This window comes from Ursus maritimus, unplaced genomic scaffold, assembly GCF_017311325.1.
Source record: "Ursus maritimus isolate PB19 unplaced genomic scaffold, ASM1731132v1 scaffold_9, whole genome shotgun sequence".
In the NCBI taxonomy this organism is placed as follows: domain Eukaryota; kingdom Metazoa; phylum Chordata; class Mammalia; order Carnivora; family Ursidae; genus Ursus; species Ursus maritimus.
The window spans coordinates 47036910-47053275 of NW_024427107.1; the positions used below are offsets into that span (position 1 = coordinate 47036910).

The window sequence follows — 16366 nt, forward strand, 5'->3', positions numbered from 1 at the left end:
CAGATGCCGCGTGGAGCCAGCCAAACCAGAACAGAGGAGCCAGCACCGGGGCCAAGTCCTTGCTCCAAGTCTCTCCCACAGTGACGAGTGGCTACGCCGAGGCCACCCAGGCTGCCCGCACACTGGCCAAGAGACGCAGGGTGGTTTGAAAGCAGCCACACTTACTCCTGCTGAAAAGGATTTACTTCACAGCTGCCAAGGAAAGCCTGAACACAAAACCAAACAATCCCTAAAACATTCAGATTCAGAAAAAAAGGTTAAACACCTCTTCACCCAAGCGACAGGCCTGGGGAGAAGCTGGCTTGTAGCTCCAGCTCAAAGCAGGGGACGGTCAGGGACTCCGCTGTCTGGCCCAACCTGGAATTTATGACTAAAGAGCACACGTGTCCTGCAAAAACTGTATGCCTATGAAGTCCTCCCTTAGTCCAAATGCCTCTAAAGCCCTCTGTTAGAACCCCCTCTTTCTTCCCCTGAAGGTACAGATAGCAAATAGGTGATCTAGTCCGGACAGGATCCTTGCGGCTGGGGCATCTGAAATGTGGAATACCACCATTCTCATCCACACTTCCAGGCTGTGCTCAGTCTGTGCCAGGCATGCTTAGTGCTTTATAGATGCTACTTCACTTCGTCTTCATACTTAATCCGAGCTTGCCCTAGGTCGCGAAGCCATAAAATGGTAGAGCTAGGATTTGCAAGTCAACGACCGTCCAGAACTCACGCTTTGGGCCGTCATGATACTCTGCCTTCTTAAAATATTTAGGGAAGGATGGGGCGCCTGGGTGGCACAGTCATTAGGCGTCTGCCTCCGGCTCAGGGCGTGATCCCGGTGTTCTGGGATCGAGCCCCACATCAGGCTCCTCCGCTATGAGCCTGCTTCTTCCTCTCCCACTCCCCCTGCTTGTGTTCCCTCTCTCGCTGGCTGTCTCTATCTCTGTCAAATAAATAAATAAAATCTTTAAAAAAAAAAAAATTTAGGGAAGGGGATCAGCATTTTACTCACTTAGCATTTGTGATACCCTCACCATCAAAGCCAGGCACAAGGCAGCAGTTGTCTACACTGTGCTCTTTCTCTCCTAGTCCTTAGAGCTGCCGGAGAGACCTGCTCACCCTTCATTGTTAGCTTCCGCACTCCCCAGAGGATTCCACCCTCCAGCCTTCCTCCTTCCACACAAGATGCTTCAGGTGAAAGGAGTAGACTGTCCCCATTAAATACCTGTGAATCTCAAAACTAAGGCATTAATTCCAAGATGTCTCGTGCATTATCTAGGATGGTATCATCGTGCTATTCAAACAGTGGTTTATAACCTTTGCTTTCTCTCCAGCAGCTCAGGTAGCGTGCTGGTGGTGTGATGGGGGGGGGGGTGCTAAAGCAGCTTGCTCTCTCTAGGTAGACTAGCTAGACATGAGCAAACACCTTGCAGAAGAGCTTCCTTGTTCAGGATCCATGAACGGGGATGTGGCCCCATTTAGTTATGCAAATATAAGGCACCCAATGTCATGGGGGGAAGTGTAACAGATCTTTTTTCCCTTTAAAGTCATACCCCTCAATACCTCATGTTATGGTGAAATGGTCCCTGGAGGGGGGTAAATAAATTCCCTGGGAGCAAAGCAGCCTCATGGGACAAAAGGGCTTGTATCAGTCAGTATACATTTCTAAATCAAGCTTATGCCTTGGCAACCAATAATTCCCCCAATCATAATGTTTTAAAAACTACAAGATATAGTTCTCACTCCTTGTCATACACGTTCCAGAGCTAAGGTTGACTAGCTGGAATTTTGCTGGTCGCCATAATGGAGGGAAAGATCTGGAGGGCCTAACATGGGCAGTTACATACTCTGGTCAAGAAAGTGACACAGCATTTCCGTTCGCAGAACTGAATTAGCCAGACCTGAAAGGCGACCCCGCCCAGCCACAAGGGGGAAGAGCAATGCTAGCGCGTGTCCAAAGAGCAGAGAGCCTGAGACATTTGATGAACTCACTATTCTGACCCCTCTAGGGGTCAGGGATGGGGACCCAGGCTCCCCTTCTTTTTAATTTATTTATTTTAAAAAATATTTGATTTATCCATTCCAGAGAGAGAGAGAGTGGGGTTGGGGCGGGGGGGAGGGGCAAGCAGATCTCATCTGTGCGCTGAGCCCCACGTGGGGCTCCATCTCAGGACCCTGAGATCAGGGCCTGAGCTGAACCCAAGAGACAGACGCTCAACCGACTGAGCCATCCAAGCACCCCGCCAGGCGCCCTTTCTGTTTGAAGATCGCTGTTATTAGAACCACACTGACAAAGAACAGAATGGATGTGATTAATGGTATTGGAAGGCAACAGGACTGGGTTATATCTCCAACCTACAAGGCTGACTCCAGCCTTGACTGAATTTTCCTAGTTGAATCAAATTAAAATTTGGGAAGAGAATATTTAATCTCTCAGAAAAAAAATAAAAATGAGCAAATCCAAACAAGAATATCAAAAGACCATCATGATGCCTATTCCATTCACGATATTGCTGGGATTGGGCAGAGAATTCTGAATCTGATTTACATCCGTGGCAGAACAAGTTTATCTTTTGAGATAATTGAGAGAAAAGAAGGGATTGTCAAATTACTTTACAAATAATGTTTATAAGTATGTAATGAAGGAAAACTTTGTTGAGGATAAAGATTATTCCATGACTAAGAAATACCTGAGTGCACCACAGAAAAATATGTCTCCCTGATGGCGAGGAATGACACACTGCTTTGGGCATGATGTCGCTGTGTGACATGGGGTAGGGGGTTGAAGATGCTTAGCTCTCATCGGAAATTTACCAGACACTAGAAGTAGGAACTTAAAACCAGTTTAGAAAATACTGCTTTCTGTGTATTAAGACAGAACAGTACAGACTGACACAGATTGACCAATATAATGGGCTGCTTTGCGTCCCCTCAAAATTCACTCAGAATGTGATTGTACTTGGAAATGGGGTCTCTAAAGAATTAATAAGGTAAAATGAGGTCATTGGAGTGGCCCTAATCCAATATGACTGGTGTCGGTAAAAGAAGAGGAGATTAGGACACAGGCAGATATAGAAGGAAGACCACACGAAGATGCAAGAAGATGGCCACCTATAAGCCAAGGAGAGAGGCCTCAGAAGAAACCAGCCCTGCTGAGACCTTGATCTCAGACTTCTAGCCTCCAACTGTGAACATTTTTGTGAACATTTGGAATTTGACCATCCCTCCTAAGAGGGACCACACCATCACAATTTCTAACTCATGTTAAAAACTTTGGAGCCTTTTCTGTCTTCATGATTTGATCTGAGTTGTGACAGTGCGGTACCCACCCCTTGTACTGGGATAGATCTCTTAGCATTGGTTTGCTTACTTTTTCAGTTTTCAGATCTAATTCTCTTGAGAAGCAGGTCAGATAAGCATTAAAATCCCCATTTTATAGCTAATGAAACAGAGCCATGAAATTAAATTGCTGAGCTCATAATTACGGACATTTCAGAGCTGATAGCAGCACACGGGCTCCATGGCCCCAGGAGAAGTTTCCCGTTACAGGGCCACACTGTTTTACTTTGTCCAGTGGTGATAAACACTCAATGCTTGTATTTATCTTTTCAGTGAGACTGTGCAAAATAAAAGGGTACCTTTTAAAAGTGATAGTCAAGGCTCAGATAGTCTAATCAGAGAATCTCATCTGATCTACAAAAGCCTACCAGTGATCATTCCTTCACCACTTTGGGTTATTCTTAACTTCTTTCTTTTCTTTTTTTAAATTTTTATTTATTTGTCAGAGAGAGAGAGAGGGCACAAGCAGGGGGAGTGGCAGGCAGAGGGAGAAGCAGACTCCCCACTGAGCAAGGAGCCCAATGTGGGACTCAGTTCCAGAACCCTGGGATCATGACCTAAGCTGAAGGCAGACACCTAACAGACTGAGCCACCCAGGCGCCCCCCGCAACAGCTTTTGTATACATAACCTTGTTTGAGCTTGCCAATAGCTCTGTGAGCTGAATAAGACAGGTGTGTTCAGCCCTGTTCTTAAAAGTGGGTGCAGAGACCAAGAAAAATAAAGCAACTTTCCCAAGGACTAAACTAGTTATCAGTATAATCAGAACTAGAATTCAGGTGTGATGGTTAATTTTGTGTGTCATCTTAATGGGGCCACAGAGTGTCCAGATATTTGATCAAACATTATTCTGGTTGTGTCTGTGAGGGTGTTTCTGTATGAGATTAGTATTTGAATCCATGGCCTGAGTAAAGCAGATTGCCCTCCCTATGTGTGTTGGCCTCCTCCAATCCGTTGAAGGCCTGACTACAAAAAAAAAGACTGAGCAAGGAGGAATACTTGCTCTCTGACTGCCTTCGAGCTGGGGCATTCGTTTTTTCCTGCCTTCAGACTGAGACTGAAACGATCTTCTTGAGTCTTGAGACTGTCTCCATTTGGACTGGAACTGTACCATCGGCTCTCCTGGGTCCCCAGCTTGCCCACTGCAGATCTCGGCACTTGCCAGCCTCGGTAACCACATGACGCAATTCCTTATCATTAATCTGTTTATATAAATCTTATTGGTTCTCTTTCTCTGGAGACCCCTAATACCTCAGGTCTTGTAATTCCACCAGCGCTCTTCTCCTACGCCTTCTCTTGGGCACAGCTACCTGTGTAGAAAAGGAGAGGCATTTCTATTGGAGAACCAACTCTAAGCCTTTTCCCAAATTCTTCTTTTTTTTTTTTTTAAAGACTTTATTTATTTATTCAACAGTGATAGAGACAGCCAGTGAGAGAGGGAACACAAGCAGGGGGAGTGGGAGAGGAAGAAGCAGGCTCCCAGTGGAAGAGCCTGATGTGGGGCTCGATCCCACAACGCCGGGATCACGCCCTGAGCCGAAGGCAGACACTTAACCGCTGTGCCACCCAGGCGCCCCTCCCAAATTCTTCTTAAGCTGGTCAGAAAAATGCCAGAATTGGATTCACACACACACACACACACACACACACACACACATATGCACATACACACAAAATCAGTGGGACATCTCTAGAAAAAAGGCTTCCCTTAAGGTGTCCCTTGATTTCATTTCCCAAAAGATTTCTCTTAACTCCAAGGTTTTGCTGACTGTCCAGTGCTCTCAACGAACATCCCCACTGATGACCTTGCCTCATTCTGAGTTTCCTCCAAAGAGAACGGGTGGGGTGAGAGCTGAGCCATTCCAGGCTGAGGAATTAGACTCACAGAGAGGGCTTTGGTGAACCTTGTGTATGTCCATCTTGATCAGATTTCTTCCCTGCCCAGTTAAAAATACAATGACAAGAACTTAAATTCCATGCGCCTCTTTGAGAGCTTGGAAGGTCCTTCCAGCACTAGTAGAGATCGATGGGAATAAGAAAAAGGCAGTTTTCAGCTTGTCATCGCCTTTGTCTGTACCCTGCATGTCATTTCACAACTCCTTAATTGTTCTTACTCCCTAAAGTTGCACAGAGCTCCTCTCAGTTCAGTTTTCAGTTTGACAAAATTTAGTGAGCCCCTGCTGTGTGTCAGGCACTGTGTGAGATGCTGGTGATAGAGCAGTGAGCAAGACTCACAGGGTCCTTGTTCTACAGTCAAGGGAAAAAGACATTAAGCAGTTTTGGCAAAGTGTAATTATTAGAGCAGAAATGTCAACATGAAAGGGCAGGGAAACATTTCCAGCAGAAGAAATACATAGGTGGAGGCTCAGAGCTTGGACATGGTGTGTTGAACAAGGTGGGAAGTGGTGCGGGGTTGGTGGAAATGCAGCAGCGCGGGTCTTCTAGCTCTGCTCAGTGCCTTCGGCCCCCACTAGCACCTGCAGCTACTGAGCACTTGAAATGGGGTTAGTTCTGACTGAATGTACTGTGCACATGTAATAGATACTGGATTTTGAAGATTAGTGTAAAAAAAGATATACTACCTCAATAATAATTTTATATTGATTATATGTTGAAACAATAATACTTTGGATTATTGGGTCAAATAAAAATATTAAAATTAATTTAAATTTTTTTCTGATGTGGCTACTTGAAAATTTCAAATTACATATGTGGCTCACATTATATTGCTATTAGACGGGACTGTTCTAGACCGTGTTAAGACCTACACTTGATCCTAAGAGCATTGGGAAGGTTTTGAAATGTCTTAAATGGAGAAGTGACATGGTCAGGTTTGCATTTTCGGAAGACTGGCGAGGAGGCTGGATGGTGGGAGACAAGATGAGACCAGTTTGGGATAGTTGCGGTTGTTTAAGTGAAAGAGGGTGGATTAGATGAGTGGTAGCAACATGGATAGAGAAAACTTTCAAAAAGTCAAATTACTAACATCAAACAGCTCTCATTCCAGTGAGAAATGATAGGTTGAACCTCTATGAAATTTCCATCTTTGTCAATCAAAAATGGTTGAATAGTGAAAGAACTAACAAGGGCAAAAGTTAGAACAATTGAGTCACAAAATAAGTATTATATTATAATTCAAAGAATGACATAAATATCCCTAATCCTATAGTGACATAAATAACTGAACACATAAATAAACGGGGGAGATAGGAAATTGCTATTAGCCTATCACAGTAATAACTGCCATAAGCAAGATCTATTTACTCATACTGAGTGGGCAAAGGTATAAATGGAAACAGGTTATTCGTCTTAAAGTACCTCTCTCCAAGTAGTTTATAAAGACAAAAATAGGTTACAGTGGAAAATTTTGGAAGCCATCACTTACCTAAGTGATCCAGGTTAGCATCACCTTGATACAGTGATACAGATTATCGTGTATTTCTTGATATGAAGCACCGAAGTCATCACTCTGTGGTTATTTTCCTAATTAACACATCATCTCAATCTAGTCATGAAAAAACATGATGAGAACCGAAATTGAGGGTCATTCTACAAAATAACTGACAAGCACTATTCAAGAGAGACAAGAGAAGACAGAATGACCATAGATTTGAGAAAACTGGATAGGACAAGTCAATGTTAGAGATCCTGGATTAGGTCCTCTAATAGAAAAAAAGACATTGGTAGAAAAACTAGTGAAACCCAAACAAGTTCTATACTTTAGTTAATAGTATTGTACCAAGGTTAATGTCTTAGTTTTGATAAATGTTCTAGGACTATGTAAGATGTTACAAGGGAAAGCTGGATAAATGGTAAATGGAAACTATTTTTGCAACTCCAAGTCTAAAATTATCCAAAAAGAATTAACTGTTAAAACAGCTTGAATATCAGCGATTTCATACAGTCCAACTTATATATCAGACAGGAAACCACCAAAACGAGTGTTAAAGCTACACTAGTACATTATTACATGCTCCAGATGTTCCTGTTTGGGGGCAACTTTTGCATCAAGATCAGAGCCTGCATGAACATTCAACTCAAGTTTATTACTGTTAAAAAGATTTGATTTACAAAATTCTTAAGGAGAAGTCTCGGATGCCAACTAGGACTGGGAACACAGCAATGGGTGGCACATTTCTGCTGGTCATGTCATTATAAGGGGGTGGGTACTAGGTCAGCTACCTTCCTGTACTCCCACTTCTGAAGACCTACCGTCATGAGGTACTGAGTCAGGATGGTCCAGGCTCCCAGCACAGAAGCCGCAGAACAGCAAGGCCCCTCCCCAGCAGCTGTGTTGTACTTGGGTGGTGTTAAGTTTCCAAGAAATAAATAGCAACAGGTGCACAGATAACCCGAGATGCTTGTCTTGTAACTGGTGCCAAGTGAGTACATTACATTGCCCCTTACCATGGGTGTTCAACAGTGAGTCAAACTTCAGGTCAATGGTTAAGTTGGACACTGTGAAAGATGTTCTCTCATGACAAGTGGGTTTCAGAGCCAACTAAAATAGCAATCTCCAGAATTCTACTCAATACACCAAGTAGCATTTACAGCTCCTAGTTCCACTGACAAGTGACTAGCAAGTGTTTCTCTTCCCAGGTGTATTACCTTTCATGCAGCTTAAGTACCAGTATGTTTATTGCATTTAAGGTTTCACTTAATGGCCTGAGTTAATCTAACTTCCAGAGGTGAGTAATTTACGCTCTATTTAATAGGTCAGGCTCCTTTTCATTTGCTGCAGCAGCCTCATTGCTTGTAATTATTCACCGTGGTATGCCCTTTAACTTAATGCTACTTAAGGTTTTGCTGAGAGCCAAAGCTATATTTCAATCCCAAATCATCAAAATGTAGAAGAATGTTTAAAGATTAAAATGTGGTGGTTTCTTAGACTGGGCAGGCTTGCAAATTATCTCAATGAATATGTGGATACTGACTGGCCTCACTCTGTATACTCTCTGTAAATTGATTCATGGTAAGGAGACACTCCTACAGTTCTAAATTTCAATGAAGCTCCTGGAGAAATTCAGACACTAAGTCTTCGGATAGTACCGTAAGTGATCGCTGTCACAGTTAGACTGAGAATGGTTTTCAACAAAAGCAATCAACCAAGTAAATATACCAAAGGAAATTCTTTATTGTAAACAAGATATAAAGTACAACAAAAGAAATATTGTGCAAATTGTAAATCACAAAGTTTTTTTTATTAAAAGAAAATTCTTGTTTTCGAAGGGTCCAGCAAGTTTTGATGTCAGAAATCAATACCCAAGAGAAAAATGTTAAATGGGAAGATAGTGCCATTTTTCACTATATATTTTAAACAATTTACTTTTGTCTTACCACTGTATCATCCACTATATAACAGAATGTAACAGAAATACTGTTAACAAAAGTGAATGTTTTAACCAACTTCTACTCACCCAATTCCACCTCCCCCCCTACCACCCCACCCCAAACTCCTATAAATTAACAGGACAACATCTGTCCATGTGAATAATGGTCACTAACTTTCTAATTCAATAAAGCACACATTACATCCTCATAATATAAGGGTACTTTACTGATGACATAAGCCATCTTTTCCAAGGAGTTATCTAAAATTCTTGGTATCCCTTCTTTACAATATATATTTTTATCTTCAAATTTTTTTTTTCTAAACAAAGTGCAATGTATCTTAGAGTCTACAGAAAACACATTGGTATACAATTTTCAAATCTACACAAGAAACTGCAGGCAAACTAAAGTTCAAAGCATAATAAAATGCCTAAATATAGTCATCTGTTAAACTTTCAAAACAAAAACGCAAAAAAAATTGTAGCTATATTTCAAAGCAATTAAATTATTGAGGATTCCAATTCTTTGGGCCCTCTTTAGCAATATACAGCTGCTTAATTCCAAATGTTAGCAAGTACAAAAATGCTAGTTCTAGATATATTTAACAACTACATCCACAAAGTTGACTGGAAAGACTAGGAATAGTAAACAAGGTAACTAGGAAAAGATGCCAATATTCGTAATAATACAAATCAATTTTCCATCTCCATCTCTGTACCGTAATGTTTATTTCCAGTCTCTCTACTCTTGAAACCAGTGCTTTAGAAGAATCACATTGAAATGTTGGTCTCAAGTATAAATGGTGAAAATGAAGTAATAAATTGTGCACACAAATTCAAAATCTGTGCTACCTGTGTTGACCTCATCTGAAACCTTCAAAAAATATTTAAAGGAATAAAAGCTTTCTCATCTCTCTTATGTGATAAGAAATGAATCCTGCCACTCTGTGACCTGCTTGTGGCTGCAGCACTTCTTGTCCTCTAACCCAGGCTGAGCCTTCCCCTCAGGCTGCAGGGTTCTGCTCTCGGCCCACACTGGAGGGCCACAGACTTGCAGTGGAAGCATTTTTACATCACCACTGGCTCCTGGCTGTGACCAAAGTTACTTCTGATTCTTGCCTTCTGAGTGGTCACTGCGTGGGGGCAGGGGTTGGAGGTAAGGCAATGTCGTTTAACTTGCTCACTTCCATCTGCCAGTTTGGTAGCTTCTTGGCTGACAGATGGCGCCGGGCATGCTTGGTCAAATGGTCACTCCTCATAAACCGTCGGTCACACATGGGACAAGCAAATTTCTTTTCGCCTGTGTGGGTTCGCCGGTGTCTGGACAGTTCATCAGAACGGGCAAACCTCCTTTCACAGCCTTTCCAGCTACAGCTAAAAGGCTTTTCTCCTGAGACAAACAAATTCAGATCATTACTATGCATTTACCAAATCACTGGAAATCAAATTGTATCTAAATACATACATGTTAAAATATCTTAAGAGAATCTTCTCAAAACAAAAGCTACTAAATGAATCAACTGTTAAGTGAATATGTGTACTGCTCTATTTTCAACTTTCACTGTCACATTTATAGGAAACTTCCCTGTATAAAAAGCCAAAAACAAAAAGGTTTTCTGACTTCAACTGTGGTACAAAGACTTTAGAAATGCTTTACTAAAGTAAATATTCACTTAAAGAATCATTTGCAAAATTAAGACAAAAACACCTTGATGAAATCTTTTGTAGGAACTTGTCCTGGTAATACCAGCCCCTGAACTGGCTAATAAAGCAAGTTCTTCTTTAACAGGCTTGGTTTGTATTTGTGATCACGGACTAAAAATATTCATCTAAATTTCTAAGATACAAATAAGAAATGATTGGTACCTGTGTGTGTTCTCATGTGGGCCTTCAGATGAGAGCTTTTGAAGTATGTCTTGCCACATCCTGGGTGACTACAGATGTGACTTCTTATCCTGGAGGAGTCAATCTGAGGAGTGACTTTTGCTGCAGAAGGGGAAAACCCTGGAGCAGGGGCAATAGGAGAGAGTCTGGTGCCATTTGGGCTCACCACTGGAGGCTTTGGGTTCTGAACAACGGGCTGGGGTACGACAAACATGACAGCGCCTTTGGGCACCTGAGTGCCCATGAACACAACAGGTGGGCAGACAGCTGGTGGCTGACTGGGTGGAGTGCTAGGAACGACTGTTGTCACAACAGGGTTGTTTGCAGGGAGGGGAACCATCTGACAGATGACTGGCATAGGTGGCACTCCCCCTGTTGATACTGCAGGTGGAGAGACCAACACTGACTTCTGTTGTGGGGACACAGGGGCTGGCTGAGGTCTACAGATGACGGTTTCTGAGGAAGGCACAGAAAAGTCATAAAGTGCAGGACTTGCTTTCTCATCAACATCTGCCGCTGTGTTTCTCTCACACTTGGATCTGTTTGGTGACACAGCTGCACAGGGTATGTTTTTTCTGGCAGCCTCAACATTTATGTGGGTTCTTCTTCGAAAAGAATTGTCCTGATAGTTGAGAATGCTGGCTGCTTTCACTGGACAAGATCGGTGGTTACACAGCTGGGCATCAGCTGTATGACGAATCACACTTGTGGCCTGAGCCTTGGGGAGTTTGGGGGCAGGTACTGGGCTCTTATCTTCCTCTTTGAAAGGGGCAGCGATGTGAGGCTTGGCGGTATCTGAGAATGATTTGAAGTGTCCAGTAGATGGCGCTGATGCCATCAAATTTGACACTTGAGAGGGTTCAAAGTCAGAAGGACTGTAAGGTGGAGTCAAACACTAGAAAAGAAAAACATACAGGCAACGGGCATGAGAAATTAAGTTCATTATATAAATTACAAAAAATGCCATCATCTGCATTCTCATCTTAAAAACATGATATATGATACTTACAAATGCTGGAATCGTATGAAAATCAGGTGTACCCGGAAGTAGATTCTCTTCCTCAGACATATCAGATACTGGAGTAACAGGTCTGTTTTCAATGTATTTCTTAAAATCAGACTTCCAACTGCAGCTCATTGACATAAGTGCTTCTACAGCTTCAAAATCACTCTTTTCTGCAGTTTTGTTCCATGAATACACACACTCTTTTGATCTTTCAGAAATCATTTCCATCCTTTCCTCCTAGAAAAAAATATCAAATGATTATAAGCATATTTTTGTCATCCAAATAACACACAGAGCAACACACAACTTTTTTCTTTACAATTTGCACAACTTTCCAAGTTTCTGAAATAAATTTTCTCACCCCAACTAATAATAATGGTAAAAATCAAATCTTCCTCATTCTTTCACACTTAGAGTTGAACACTGATATGCTTGCAAGGTCTCCTATTTACAATTAAGGAGACCAAGGCTAAAGATAACAATGCATACATCATCCAAAAAAGAGAAGAACCTGATTTAGAAATTTTATATTCTTCCCAGAGTAGCTATCTGCAACTGGGGTCAGACAAAATAACTAAGGGAAGGCTCCACAAAAGTTCTTTTTTCAATACTACAGGTGTGGCATGAGGACTTTTGAGATACCAGTTCCTAATAGGGGAAAAAAACCCCACAACTTTCTTAAAAAGGCAAAGTGCAGTGGACAGAGCTCTGGCCTGATGATATAGGCATGACCTTTGGAAAGTCTCCTTCCACTTTAGAATAAAATCAACAGCATTGAATCCTCAGTCTCTTTAAAATTACTGCATTAGGTTATTTGAAATCTTTCATAGCTTGATTATCTCTGGTAAAGACAAAGAGTGAAATATGTGGAAAAATCCCAAAGCTTTTTGAAACTTCAGGTTTTTCATGTTTATGTTCCTTTTCACTAGATCTATTTAACACAATGGTTTGCTATGCACAACGATGACCAGCTACTGCACTACTACTAAAAAATGGCCAATCATAAAATTTAATCTTCTACCCAGAATTCGCAAAAAACTGACTGTAATGAGTCTGCAATAGTCCAATCGAACATATTTTCTTTTTAAAATAACTGTTTGATGACAAGAATGACAGCACATGCTTGGCAGTTTTATTTATACAACTCCCTCTATCAAGTGTTCAACGATTCATATTAAAGTTCCTTAAACTGCACTTTAAAAAAAAAAATGGTACTACCCACCACCTCCCATTTTCCATTAACGTGATCCTATTCTTTTGGTCTGAGTAGAGATCTTGTAAAAATACCGAAAAGCATTCTTTACGCTGCAAGGTATTATTCTCAATGCTTGTTTGAAAAAATGCATACACCCTTCGTGTTGAAATCCTTAGAAAAGGAGCCACCGCTTTTGAAATTTCACTAATAACGCTATTGCATAATCGCGCGCCCCTTTATGTAAGCTGCAATGGACAGCGCTTGTATGTGTAAAAGCCTCAAGACGCCAATGCAAAGAAAAGCAAAAGCAGAAAAGGCAGGCAAGCAGGGAAGGGGAGCGTGAGCTGGGAAGGGCAGGAAGAGAAGCGGGGAGGGGAGGAAAGGGAGTGGGGCTCGAGGCAGGAAAGGGAAGAGCGGGTGGAGGCGCGGGCGGGGGAGGCAGACGAGGGGCGGGGGCGGACGGCGGGGGAGATCCTCGCTGGCGGGGACAGACGGATGGGGCCGCCCTAACCTCAATGAAGCTTGCGGGTGAGTCACTGGGAACATTCCTCGCCGCTCGCACGTCCCCGCGCCCCTGCCCCCGCCATTGGCCAGCCTGCCCGGCGGCTCGGGCCCGGATTGGCTGGACCGCGAAGGGCGGGGGCGCGGGGGAGGTGGGGGCGAGGCATGTGAACAAAGCGTGATCAGCGGCTGCTCCGGGCCGCGCAGGAAACGTGAACTGGGAATTGCCGCGCCATCACCTTTCACCTACTTCCTGAGCCCGCGGGCCCCCGCCCTCGCGCCGGCCGGGGGGGAGGGGCCGCGGGCACCGCCGCCAACCGCCCGGCAGTGCGCGCCCGAGCCCGCGGGGAGGGGCGGGGCTGCGGGCGCCGGCTCCGGGAGCGCCCGCCCCTCCCCGCTCCCGGAGAGCCGCCGTTCCCTTAGGAACCGACAGCGGGGCTGGGCCTCGCTGCCGCCCCTGGCGGAGGCCGGGGCTGGGTCACTCGGGGACGAGAAGCTCCCTGGGCGCACCCGCTCCCGGCCCACCCCCCAGCCTCCGCCTCAGCTGCTGGAGGCGGAGCCGGGTCCCCGCGGAAACCCGGCCCCCGCCCTCCTCCCGGCCGCAGCCCCCGGGGATCCGGCCGAGCCCTCGGCGCTTCCCGCCCACGCCGCCCGCGGGACCTCAGACCACCCCGTCTTTCCCGCAGACGCTGCGCCCCCTCCCCGCGGTTTCCGGCAGCTCCATCTCCGCCCGCCGAGTCTCCACAGGTTCCCAGACGTGCAGCCCCCACAGGCTCCGGCTCCAGACGCGCGGCCCCACGGCCCGCGGCTCCCGCCTCGACACGCGGCCCCCGCGTCTCGCGGCCCCGGCTCCCCCCGCCCACATCCCCCGCCCCGCTGCTGGCTCTCGCTTTCCACCCTCTCATCCTCAAGGCAGCTCCCTACACCCCCTCCCAGGGGGTCCTCAAAAGGCGGCCACTTGCTCCGCGGGGGATGGGGAGTCCCCTGCCGACGTCTGGGGGCGCACCTCCTCGTCCCCCCTGGGCGGTCCGGACCCCACGTGCCACTGCTCCGCGCCCACGCCGGGCGCCCCCCTCCCCCAGCCCCCCGGCTGTCTGCTGAGCAACCCCAGTACCACAAGCCTCCGCTCAGACCCCCAAGAGGAGCAGCCCCCTCGCTTCTCCTGTGGACACCCCGCCCCTCAAATGCCAGTAAGCAGCCCCCTCCCGCCCTGGGTCGCATTCCTGATCCAGACGGCGGCATCTCTCCCGGGTGCCAGGTGCAGGGTAGCCCCCTTCTCACACACACCCCCCCGCCACTTCCCTTCCACACCTTCCCCTGTCCTCGCTGCCAGGGCAGCAGCCTCCTCCTCACTCTTCGCGCCCCTCCAGTCATCCTCCCCCTCACCTGCCTCAAGTCTCCCAGCGGAGCTGCCCCTTCCCCTCCTCATTGCACCTTGAGCAAAAACCCCTGTCCCTTCGTCTGTAGATCCCAACCCTCCTGTCCTAACCCACTCCGTGACACACACGCCCTCACCAATGCCCAGTGTGCAGGCAGAAAGCCCCTTCCTCCCCCACGACTCCAATGCAGCCCCGGTCCTCTGGCGCCGCTGATGTCAAGGGCTCGGGGTTGGTGCCCGGGCTGGCCCCTCAGACGCAGTGAGGAAGGGAAGGACAGGGGCATCCCCAGGTGACTTACCGCAGCCTGCTGGAGAGAAGCGCCGAAGTTGAGCATGGTTGGCTGCCTGGCCGCCGGCGGCGAGCTCACTGGCTGCTATGCTGCTTGGCTGCTTGGCCACAGACGGACGCCCGGAGACACTCGACGCCGCTCCCGCCGCCGCCGCGCTCCGCGCCGTCTGCCCCCTCCCCATTCAGGTAGCCTCTCCGCCTGCCCCTCGCCGCGGGAGGGGGTGGGGGCGGGGCCTGAGGCCAGCCAATCAGCGACAAAGGTGTGTGAGGCGCCGGCCAATGGGCTCCCGGGGCCACGCGTGATCAGCGGCTGCCCGGCAGCGTGAAGCTTGTGTCAGTGGAGCGTGTACACAATCCCCGGCAGCGTGTTCCCTCAGTCCTGCCCGAGGGAACTCCCGCCGCCACCTGACTCAGTGACGCCCCCCACCCCTCGCCCACCCTCCCCTGCCTTCCTCCGCCCCGGCCTAGGGGGCGGTGCCGCGGGCGGCGGCCTAGCCCGGAGGCGCGGCGGTGGCGCGCCCAGGCACTGCGGAGGGCCGGCCCCACGTGGGAGGTGGGGAGGGATGCCCGCTCCGCCCCGTCCCCTCCGCTCGGGGCCCCATCTCGGCCCGCCGCGGGGTGGGCGGGACGCCGGGCAGCCGGGCGGGGGAGGCGGCGGCTGCTAGCCAAGGCACCCGAGCCAAGAGATTTGCATTTGGAAGCGCCGTCCTCTTAGGCGTCTGGCAAGAAAGCAGAGCCCGCTGACCGACTGAGCTGCATTTCTCGAGCGTTTGCTGGGTTTTGCTTCCCTGAGCTGTGGGGAGCACTGAGGCGGGGAGGGCAGGGGTGGGAACCCTGTCACTGAGCCGACACCTGCTCCTGCGCCCCCCGCCCACGCCCCGGCCACCGGCGCGGGCTCGCCCTCGCCTTCTAGGTTGCAGGCAGCAGTGCCCGCCCCTGCCCTCCCCGCCCATCCTTCCTCCAGGCAGCCGAGAGAACGGTGTGGGGACTGCCGGAATCCTTGAGAACTGGACCAATGGGGTGATGAGGGGCTGTTGACCCGAGTTTTTATCCTTCTGTGGCGCCGACTCTCGGTTGCAGAATCGAGTTTTGAGCTCGATGGAAGTTTAAATTGCAGTCTACAAGCTGTTTCAAAGGTAGACCCCACCCCCACCCCGGGCCAAGGCCTCCGGAAACGCCCTGCCTGGAAACTGTTTGTGGGGAGGGGTCTTTTAGGGTCGCCCAGCGCCCGCCCGGGCGCGCCTGGGGGTGGGGTTGCTGCGGGGACGCCCGCCTAGTCAAAGACACACCACCCCCTCTAAGGTGCCACCCGCCCTCCTCTCCCCTCAACCCCACCTCCGACCCCCTGAGCTGGTCTGAGGGGAGCCAGGGCCTCAGATTTGGAGCCGGTGACTCTGTTTTCGTTCCCAATTTGCCCCCTTTTGGCCGTTGGGTGCCAGTTCACAGCAGCTGTTGTTG

General features: G+C 47.6%; 1 protein-coding gene across 1 annotated transcript; it reads right to left on the reverse strand.

Annotated features, from left to right (window-relative positions):
- Nucleotides 1-8439: 8439 nt before the first annotated feature.
- Nucleotides 8440-15116, reverse strand: KLF10 (Kruppel like factor 10). Its single transcript, XM_008689225.2, has 4 exons — nucleotides 14919-15116; nucleotides 11549-11782; nucleotides 10522-11434; nucleotides 8440-10045 (listed from the first exon to the last, which is right to left on the reverse strand). Exons 1-4 carry the CDS (start codon nucleotides 14952-14954, stop codon nucleotides 9786-9788), a joined length of 1443 nt encoding a protein of 480 aa, XP_008687447.1. The 5' UTR covers nucleotides 14955-15116; the 3' UTR covers nucleotides 8440-9785.
- Between the last annotated feature and the right edge of the window lie 1250 nt (nucleotides 15117-16366).

Bases quoted from the DNA above. Each gene is read 5' to 3' on its own strand.
- KLF10 (XM_008689225.2), bottom strand. From the start codon at position 14,954: ATGCTCAACTTCGGCGCTTCTCTCCAGCAGGCTGCG. The intron at 11,783-14,918 runs GTAAGTCACCTG...ATTTTTTTCTAG, and splicing joins CTTCTCTCCAGCAGGCTGCG to GAGGAAAGGATGGAAATGAT. The intron at 11,435-11,548 runs GTAAGTATCATA...TTTCTTTTCTAG, and splicing joins TTCATACGATTCCAGCATTT to TGTTTGACTCCACCTTACAG.